Source organism: Tupaia chinensis, unplaced genomic scaffold, assembly GCF_000334495.1.
Source record: "Tupaia chinensis unplaced genomic scaffold, TupChi_1.0 Scaffold000047_1, whole genome shotgun sequence".
In the NCBI taxonomy this organism is placed as follows: domain Eukaryota; kingdom Metazoa; phylum Chordata; class Mammalia; order Scandentia; family Tupaiidae; genus Tupaia; species Tupaia belangeri.
The window spans coordinates 29,422-40,577 of NW_006159505.1; the positions used below are offsets into that span (position 1 = coordinate 29,422).

The 11,156-nt window shown below is 39.5% G+C and overlaps 1 protein-coding gene across 1 annotated transcript; it reads left to right on the forward strand.

The window, feature by feature from the left end:
- Positions 1 to 9,591: 9,591 nt before the first annotated feature.
- Positions 9,592 to 10,539, forward strand: LOC102468230 (olfactory receptor 52R1). Its single transcript, XM_006141103.1, has one exon. It carries the CDS (start codon positions 9,592 to 9,594, stop codon positions 10,537 to 10,539), a length of 948 nt encoding a protein of 315 aa, XP_006141165.1.
- Positions 10,540 to 11,156: the final 617 nt, after the last annotated feature.

Genomic DNA, 11,156 nt, shown 5'->3' on the forward strand with positions numbered 1-11,156 from the left:
GTCATTCCCCAGGCATACTGTGAGCACATGGCTGTGCTGAAGTTGGTGTGTGCTGATACTAGAATAAATCGTGGGTATGGGCTGTTCGTGGCCTTCTCTGTGGTTGGCTTTGATATTGTTGTCATTGGTATATCGTACGTGATGATTTTGAGAGCTGTGCTGCAGTTGCCCTCAGGTGAAGCCCGCCTCAAAGCCTTTGGCACCTGTGCCTCCCATATCTGTGTTATCTTGGCCTTGTATATCCCAGCCCTTTTTACTTTCCTCACCCACCGCTTTGGCCATCATGTACCCCGAGCGGTACATGTCATGTTTGCTAATGTCTATCTTCTGGTTCCTCCTATGCTCAACCCTATCATCTATGGTGTTAGAACCAAACAGATCAGAGACAGGGTTATCCAAGGATGTTGTGGAAAAGAACCCTGAGCCAAAGGTCCCAGCATCACCAATTCCAATTGCCCCATTGGTGTGGGGATATAAGTGAAGAATATTTACCAGGACATTACATATCATCACAGTGTCATCTCTTTGAACAACTTGCTTATCCAACACTCCAAAAGAAATGAACAATTTTCAGAACCCAGAACAAGAGTTCTCTGCAAGATCCAGTGGGAGATAGAAACTGAGTTGGCCTATGTTCCTTATCACAAGAGCACAATAAAAACTTTGTTACCATTTCCTCACCTCTCAGGATAAAACAACAATCACTAATCAATCCTGCATAAATCCCAAGAAAAAGACAAAGTATTTATGTGCACACATAGCAGGCTGTATATTTATAAAATTTCCTCATTGCTATGGATACTTGAATGCAGGTATTTATTGAAAAGGGGCCTGAAACACCCAGAAAGCTTTTCTCAATTGTAGGATAACGGGCCAGCCAGTGGCTTGATGGTTAAGCTGGATCCCACCTTGATAACTTCGCCAATTCCATTTCCTTCCTGTCTTAAGAAGCACACTGGTTGGGTCCAGCAGATGGCATAGCGTCTATATCACTGGATCCCCACATGGCCTACTGCAGTTCAAGTCCTGGACTTCGTAGCTCAGAAATCACTGGTGAATGTGTGTGTGTGCTCAAGATCCCAGCAAGAGAATGGAGGAAAAGTGATTTTAGTGTGTCCTTCCCACCAGGGAAGGTGATTTCTCACTTTTCTTCTCACTGTCTCTGTCTCTGTCTCTCCCTCTGGTACGTGCACATGCCCTGTGACAAAATACTCTAAAAACAAAAGGAAAACTCACTGGGCACATGTGTGTACATGCCCGAAATCCCAGAACAAGGGAGAGATGAATGAAAAGGGATCATGAGGTGCCATGCCTCATGAAGGGTGCTATCTTACTTTCCATCTCTCTCTCTATGTCTCTCTCAAATGAGTAAATACACCCTCTGGTAATTTTTTTTAATAGCATGATTTTTTTTTGAAGTAGGAAATGTGTAATGAGTATCCATATTGGACATGGAAAAGTCAGAGCCTGACATTGGACTCATCCTTACAATCTAGACAGAAGGAATAGAGTGAAAAAAAAAACCCAAATATGTAAAGATTTGGTCTAAGTAATATTATGACACTATGAATAGGGCACAAAAAATAAAAAACAATTCCATATAGGACTCTGAAAAGATATCACAGATAAGCTGATGATTATCTAGTGTCTTAAATGGAATCATTTTATTTTTATTTCTCTCTCTCTCTTTGTATTTTAATTGCCAGAGGTCATGCACACTAACTAGAAATCAAAGAGAGAAAATTTCCCAATAGTGCATGTTTATACCGCTATCCTTTGTCCTCCATTTCTCTACCCTATCTGGATTTGGGGCATGCAAGCATATATGCCAGTGTTTTTCAGAAAGCTACCAGCTCTAGGATTTGAACTGAGTTCAGTCATGTACGATCACTTTTCTAGGCAAAACACTTAAGTGCTGTGCTACAGGGCTGGCCCAAAGTAAATAGCTTTAATGGCTCTCATGAACCAAAATATAAAGGAAATCTGAAGTAGATTAATCAGCAGTTGCAAAGGCATTGAACCAAGAAATATATGAGAAACAGCAAAGTGATTATGGAGACAAATGAAGCTGCAGAGAAAAATAGGAATTCTATCTTTGTGAGGATCCTGGGTATAAGACACAGCTCCCTCTGCAGCATGTGTTTTAACATGAAAACCTGGGTTAATTCAGAGTATAGACTTTCTTTTTGGAACCCTTAAGAAAAAAAAAAGAACTGGGTTCTTAAGGAAAAAAGAAAACCCTGACAGGTTGAGCTGGTCCAGATCAAGGAAGCAGAATTCATGCAAACAGTCCTTAGGATGCTGCAAATAAATAAATACAGTACAAAGAGAATGGTGGACACGATTCCAAAGATAGGTCTCTCTTACTTCCTTACTTGGTCTTTTCTTTACCTTCTCCCTCCTCTTGTCTCTCTCCATCTCTCTCTCCATCAGGTCTCAAAATTTCTTTAAATTCAGCATCCATAAAAAGGGAAGAGTGTTTAAAACTGTTCCTAGGCAAAGGACTGAGGTGTATATCATGCTAGGAAAAGTCTCTTCACAATCTAAATAATGTATAGCGATTTAATGTATGAATAATAATAATAATAATGTTTTAAAAAACTAATGGAAAATAGAAAACAAAGTCATTTCTTTTTTTTAGATGCAATTTAGTTCAATGTAGAAAAAAGGGAACAAAGGTTAATATAGCATATACTATGGATCATTTTCATACTGAGAATAAATTATTGCAGTGTTTATTCTTAATTCTATAAATCTGATGCTGTGATTGATCAACATTACCCTTACTGGATACAAACCACTTTTGTTAGTCTTAATTTAAGGAACTTCCTGTCTTAAGAAGCACACTGGTTGGGTCCAGCAGATGGCATAGCGTCTATATCACTGGATCCCCACATGGCCTACTGCAGTTCAAGTCCTGGACTTCGTAGCTCAGAAATCACTGGTGAATGTGTGTGTGTGCTCAAGATCCCAGCAAGAGAATGGAGGAAAAGTGATTTTAGTGTGTCCTTCCCACCAGGGAAGGTGATTTCTCACTTTTCTTCTCACTGTCTCTGTCTCTGTCTCTCCCTCTGGCACGTGCACATGCCCTGTAACAAAATACTCTAAAAACAAAAGGAAAACTCACTGGGCACATGTGTGTACATGCCCGAAATCCCAGAACAAGGGAGAGATGAATGAAAAGGGATCATGAGGTGCCATGCCTCATGAAGGGTGCTATCTTACTTTCCATCTCTCTCTCTATGTCTCTCTCAAATGAGTAAATACACCCTCTGGTAATTTTTTTTAATAGCATGATTTTTTTTTTGAAGTAGGAAATGTGTAATGAGTATCCATATTGGACATGGAAAAGTCAGAGCCTGACATTGGACTCATCCTTACAATCTAGACAGAAGGAATAGAGTGAAAAAAAAAACCCAAATATGTAAAGATTTGGTCTAAGTAATATTATGACACTATGAATAGGGCACAAAAAATAAAAAACAATTCCATATAGGACTCTGAAAAGATATCACAGATAAGCTGATGATTATCTAGTGTCTTAAATGGAATCATTTTATTTTTATTTCTCTCTCTCTCTTTGTATTTTAATTGCCAGAGGTCATGCACACTAACTAGAAATCAAAGAGAGAAAATTTCCCAATAGTGCATGTTTATACCGCTATCCTTTGTCCTCCATTTCTCTACCCTATCTGGATTTGGGGCATGCAAGCATATATGCCAGTGTTTTTCAGAAAGCTACCAGCTCTAGGATTTGAACTGAGTTCAGTCATGTACGATCACTTTTCTAGGCAAAACACTTAAGTGCTGTGCTACAGGGCTGGCCCAAAGTAAATAGCTTTAATGGCTCTCATGAACCAAAATATAAAGGAAATCTGAAGTAGATTAATCAGCAGTTGCAAAGGCATTGAACCAAGAAATATATGAGAAACAGCAAAGTGATTATGGAGACAAATGAAGCTGCAGAGAAAAATAGGAATTCTATCTTTGTGAGGATCCTGGGTATAAGACACAGCTCCCTCTGCAGCATGTGTTTTAACATGAAAACCTGGGTTAATTCAGAGTATAGACTTTCTTTTTGGAACCCTTAAGAAAAAAAAAAAGAACTGGGTTCTTAAGGAAAAAAGAAAACCCTGACAGGTTGAGCTGGTCCAGATCAAGGAAGCAGAATTCATGCAAACAGTCCTTAGGATGCTGCAAATAAATAAATACAGTACAAAGAGAATGGTGGACACGATTCCAAAGATAGGTCTCTCTTACTTCCTTTCTTGGTCTTTTCTTTACCTTCTCCCTCCTCTTGTCTCTCTCCATCTCTCTCTCCATCAGGTCTCAAAATTTCTTTAAATTCAGCATCCATAAAAAGGGAAGAGTGTTTAAAACTGTTCCTAGGCAAAGTACTGAGGTGTATATCATGCTAGGAAAAGTCTCTTCACAATCTAAATAATGTATAGCGATTTAATGTATGAATAATAATAATAATAATGTTTTAAAAAACTAATGGAAAATAGAAAACAAAGTCATTTCTTTTTTTTAGATGCAATTTAGTTCAATGTAGAAAAAAGGGAACAAAGGTTAATATAGCATATACTATGGATCATTTTCATACTGAGAATAAATTATTGCAGTGTTTATTCTTAATTCTATAAATCTGATGCTGTGATTGATCAACATTACCCTTACTGGATACAAACCACTTTTGTTAGTCTTAATTTAAGGAAAATATATGTTTATAAATATATAAAAAGTGATTCCCTATTCAGACAATATTCTAATACTCACTCAGCAGTCATAATTCCCAGCATTCTCAAAAATAACATGTGTTTGTTACCTGGTTAGTCTCTTCAGAGAGCATATTTTCCCCCCAAATGTCAGTGCAGTAGTTAGTCATCCTCCAATGCCAACACTGGGAACTATGCGCCCTCTACCCTAAGCAGCCATACAAACATGCTTCTTATATGTCTCCAATTTAGGGGAATTCCCAATTCTGAGTCTGTTTTCTGTCCTCTATTAGCTATGTGGTGGATACTGTAAGAAACATCACCCTTCCATGAAGCAGCCTGCACTACTTCTGTAAGTCCATGTATTCCTAATGGTTCTTTAGTTTCCTTACTTCTACACAATCAAAAACAATAAAATATAGTCCATTTTACTTGTCCTAAGCCCAAACTTCAACTTCTATACCTCACTGAAACTTGCTTGGTCTGCTTCATCCACACTTTCTTCTCCACTGGTTAAAGATTGTCCCTAAATACAGTCATCTGGGCGCGAAATGTACTCAACTGATTTCATCCCCAACATAATCTGTTCTAACTGCTGGCAACCAAGCTAAGTACAGCTGGGAGGACATGAGGTATGCTGTGAGTGAGCCCCTTTACTCCATATTCTCTGGATGCCCTTTTGTATCACCAGATCATCCCCAGATCTACTCTTGAGCAAGTGACCATGCTGAACCCAATGCGTACTGACCTAAGACCATGTCTGTGGTTGCTTAGGGCCTTCTCTATGATTGCATTTGGTATAGTTGTCATTTCATGACATTGTAGACATTTCTTTTTCTTAGAAGCTTAACATTTTCAGCTTTCAAATGTAAGCTTTTGTTATATCTTAAAGATTATTTTACTTTGAAGTAGAAGTTGGGGTTCATCAATGAAAGAACAGGAAATATCAGTTGCTGCAATTAAAAAGCAAGATGCTGAAAAATGTGAAGATCTAGTTTCTCTGAGCAGTGGAAAGTCTATGCCATGTCCATATATGATAAGCTGAGATACTCAGAAACAAAGATCAACATAGGTAAGGATAAAAGAACTGTGAAGCTATGGGCATGGCCTCACTTTCTGCATAGCCATATTAAAATTTCCCCAAGACCTGTGTCAATATTGCCACTCAACTTTTCTTTCATTAAAGCTTCCTTTCTAAACATCCTTCTTCTATCATTTTCCCTGGTAAGCTAAAATAGCAGATTGATGAGGCTACAATTCGATTATACCCAAACTTAACTGTTTCTCTGTCCTACTTAGAAATCATTGGACATTCTAGTGGAGACTGATTTTGGAGCAGGGTTCTGAGCCTCATTCCTAAGTCTTCATACATCCTGGTCAGGTACCAGATTTGTAAAGTCACAAATGAAGAGAGTCCTGGAGGAGGGCCAACTAGGAAAATAAAGATCTATCAAGCTACTTTCCCCGAATAAATTTGCAAAGTAGTAAGGTTGTCCTGAGAAGTAATTTCTACAGTACCAGAGATGTCAAGTGTGCTTGTAGCCATGTGACATCTGGGGCCAAGGTAGAGTCAGGAGGTGCAAACATGCATACCCTATAGGAGTTGTCACATTCTGTTTGGGGTAGAGAAGTGGCTCTAAAATATAAAAAGAAAGAGAGAGAAAAAAAATAACCTGGCTTTTTGCAGTGTTTTCTTATACTAGAACGTTCACACACAAAGGAAAAGAGACAATGAAAAGCAATACACAATATGAGATAAAATCAGAATTAAGATGTACAATGTCAACCTGATCCCCCAAAATAACAAAACCTTGAATATTTCCTATGGACCTGCACCACCTAATAAAACATGTGTATCCCTGCCTTTTAGGCTGGAACCAAAAAATAAATCATGTCCCTTGTAAGCATGATGATCACATACATTAAATACACATGAAAAGACTCCTAAGAAATTGGGTAAGTTTTGAAGTTCCCCATACCCTGTTAATGTATGTTGGGTCTTAAATTTTCTGAGACATATTTTCTGCAGTGTGATTGATCTCCAGTCTTTAAAAGTAATCCCTTTCTTTTGTTTTTATTTTAGCCAGTTTTTATTGAAATTTAATTATTTTAAAAGATTTTCACAATAGGGTACGTGCACTCCCCACAGCGACAGAGAGAAATAGAGAGACAGAAAGGGAGAAATCACTCCCTTAGGGGATGTCCACACCACAATCCCTTTTCTTCCTTTCTCCTCCCGGGATTATAGGCATACATGCACATGCACATGGCATGAGTTTTATGCTGCTGAGTCTAGGACTTAAGCCATAGTTGACTACTTGGGAGTCCAGTATGCCATCTGCTGGTCCCATTATTTTTGATTAACAGAAAATAAATGCACATATTTTTGATGTGATGCATTCATAATGTATGAATACTTTCTCAAACCTCTTTCTGATGTCTCATCAAAATGAGACTCTGCTTTAAGTAAGGAGGTGACAAATATGACAATATTAGCAGAACTCTCCATAGAAACACTAAAAGAGGGAGCTCCCTCTAGGCTTCAACTATTGAAGCTGATTAAGGCGGACCTGGCAACATGATTCACTCTCACAAATGCCATGACAGGATTTCCATTTTAGCTCTATTTATATCTCCAAACAATCATCATGCAGAAGAGGGAGATCTTAGAACTATAACATCTCTTACATGAACCAGTAGAGGGTCGATCCTCACCCAACCCACCTCTTCCTATGTACATACTTATGTATCTACGCACTGATATGCATCAAATGCTATTGGTTTTGTAGCTATATTTGTGCCTCCACAGAGCATGTGCATTGAGTGACCTTACACTCACATAATTATGGTGACACTAATTAGGCATCTAAAAGCAAATAATTCAGATATTTATACACATAAGCTTATATATGCAAAATTCTCACAAACCAATCCAGTTACTTATTCAGATATTTATTAGTATGTATTTCAGTTACACACAGCAAGTTACCTAATTTATCAGCATAGTTTCATATTTTATGTAAATTTCTTCTATTTAAAATACCCAGATTTTAACAAAAACTATATGCTTGCACTCCTTTAATCTAAAATATACATTTTTCCCCAAATGCATTCACATCCCCTGCTTTCACATTAGTGTATTCACAGGAGAGAGAAAAGTTAGAGTTTATATTGCCAGTTTTACTCTCCAGTCTCAGGGGAAGGCAGTATGAATAGGAAGAGTAGGGCTTAGGGAGCTACAGTGCTAATACTTGAGGGAAGGGAAAGATTAAATACCCATCTATAAATGGGCCTGGATGAGGTCTTTGCCAAAGGCTGAATCTCAGAAGCTTCTTAGAACTGCATATGGTCATGCCTAGCTTGGTCAAAGATGGAGCAGAGATCTGGGTGAGAAATTCCCTGGGCTTCAGACGCCTCTTCTCTCCCCTGACAGCAGCAGGATTCACAGAACTACAGGAAGATGGAGGGAAGTAATGCACAGTAGAGGAGGGTCCAACTCACTGGGAGATCCAGCTCCAGAGATCTGCAAACACCGCGCTGCATGCTTAGATGGGAAGAAGATTCAGTGTTCCCATTTAGTCCTCCAAGGAGAACCTAGAAAAATAGGAAGATGCCCCCACACAACCCCTCTCTAAGGAGGGTGAACCTTAACCCACTTGGTCCAGCTTAGTTTCAGATAACCCAAAGGGAGAAAACAGTCTAAATGCCCTGAAACTGTTCTTTCCCAGGCACTAGCTCATTGTATCCTTTATCCCTTTATAGTCCTTAGCTCCTATGAGTGAGAGACACACAATTTCCACATAGTGGATGAATATGGATGTTACCACTGCATACAAATCCACATTCAGAGATGAAACTGAGAGCTAGTCAGTGTGAGAACATAGGTATTGTAACTGCATTCCCTAAAAGAAATGCTACATGGAGTTTTTACTAGTTAGAATTTATTAGAGAAAACAGAAAAAGTGAATCTGAGGTTCAAAGTATGATCTCTGTACCTGTAGTGTTTGAAGGCAATATGACTAACTTCAGCTCTGTGTGCTCTATGCTCCTAAGAGTTCTAGCTTGAGAATCAAAAATAGTAATAATAATAATAATAATAAATAGCACTTCAGGAAAGGAAGATTAATTTAGCAAGAAGGAAAACTATGTACGTTTTTAGTTTCTTTTTTTTTTTTAGAGCTTTTTGCTTTAGGGTGCTTATACTTTCCCAAGAAAGACAGAGACAGTGAGAAGGAAAGTGAGAAATCACCACCTAAGGAGGATGCCTATGCTGCAATCCCTTCTCTTCCATTCTCCTCACCGGATCTAGAGGAAGCCCAAACACAAACCTGATGTATTTCAAGCCACCGGGTTTGGGACTCAAATCATGGTCAGTCATGTGGGAGGATAATGACATAACCACTGCACCATCGGTTGGCCCCACTGTTTTGCTTTTTTACCTCCAGTGGAATGCATATTTCTAACCCTCGACCCAACAGTAAATTGATGACCCATGTTTCCCATATTAAAACTTCTCACAAACAAGTGATTGAGAATAGACTTCTGTCCACGCCACATGACTTAACAGCCAAACACTGCCTGTGTTGACTTTATAAGTATGTAAGAAAAAGGGGGGGGGAACTAGTGAAGTCACCAGATTCCCTGAGGTATCAGTTTAAATAACATAAATATAAATAGAAAATAATGACAAGCATAATTTTATGCTGGAAATTTTATTTATTCAGAATCTAGATGAATCAAATGTATCATTACCCAATTACCTTAATACCAAATTGTCTTATCAAAAAGACTTACAAATTATAATAGTTGCTTTTATTGCAATTACCTGTAGATGGCTCATTATCTTTCAAATGGATAACAATTTAATCATCTCATGATGTTGAATCCACAAAACAGCTCTTCACACCCTGTGTCCTTCATCCTGCTTGGGATCCCAGGACTTGAGAACTCCCAGTTTTGGATTGCCTTTCCATTCTGTGCCATGTATGTTGTGGCTGTAGTGGGAAACATCATTCTCCTCCATGTGATCCGAACTGACCACACCCTGCATGAGCCCATGTACCTCTTTCTGGCCATGCTGGCTGTCAGTGACCTGGTCCTCTCCTCCTCTACCCAACCTAAAATGCTGGCCATCTTCTGGTTTCATGCCCATGAGATTGAGTATCATGCCTGCCTCACCCAGGTGTTCTTCATTCATACCTTTTCTTCTGTAGAGTCAGGGGTGCTCATGGCAATGGCCTTGGACCGCTATGTGGCTATCTGCTTCCCACTCAGGCACTCCAGTATCCTGACAACCTCTGTGGTGATCAAACTGGGGGCAGCTGTGCTGATGAGAGGGCTGCTATGGGTGAGCCCTTTCTGCTTCATGGTATCTAGAATGCCCTTCTGCCCTAGCCATGTCATTCCCCAGGCATACTGTGAGCACATGGCTGTACTGAAGTTGGTGTGTGCTGATACTAGGATAAATCGTGGGTATGGGCTGTTTGTGGCCTTCTCTGTGGGTGGCTTTGATATGATTGTCATCGGTATATCGTACATGATGATTTTGAAAGCTGTGCTGCAGTTGCCCTCAGGTGAAGCCCGCCTCAAAGCCTTTGGCACCTGTGCCTCCCATATCTGTGTTATCTTGGCCTTGTATATCCCAGCCCTTTTTACTTTCCTCACCCACCGCTTTGGCCATCATGTACCCCGAGCGGTACATGTCATGTTTGCTAATGTCTATCTTCTGGTTCCTCCTATGCTCAACCCTATCATCTATGGTGTTAGAACCAAACAGATCAGAGACAGGGTTATCCAAGGATGTTGTGGAAAAGAACCCTGAGCCAAAGGTCCCAGCATCACCAATTCCAATTGCCCCATTGGTGTGGGGATATAAGTGAAGAATATTTACCAGGACATTACATATCATCACAGTGTCATCTCTTTGAACAACTTGCTTATCCAACACTCCAAAAGAAATGAACAATTTTCAGAACCCAGAACAAGAGTTCTCTGCAAGATCCAGTGGGAGATAGAAACTGAGTTGGCCTATGTTCCTTATCACAAGAGCACAATAAAAACTTTGTTACCATTTCCTCACCTCTCAGGATAAAACAACAATCACTAATCAATCCTGCATAAATCCCAAGAAAAAGACAAAGTATTTATGTGCACACATAGCAGGCTGTATATTTATAAAATTTCCTCATTGCTATGGATACTTGAATGCAGGTATTTATTGAAAAGGGGCCTGAAACACCCAGAAAGCTTTTCTCAATTGTAGGATAACGGGCCAGCCAGTGGCTTGATGGTTAAGCTGGATCCCACCTGGATAACTTCGCAATTCCATTTCCTTCCTGTCTTAAGAAGCACACTGGTTGGGTCCAGCAGATGGCATAGCGTCTATATCACTGGATCCCCACATGGCCTACTGCAGTTCAAGTCCTGGACTTCGTAGCT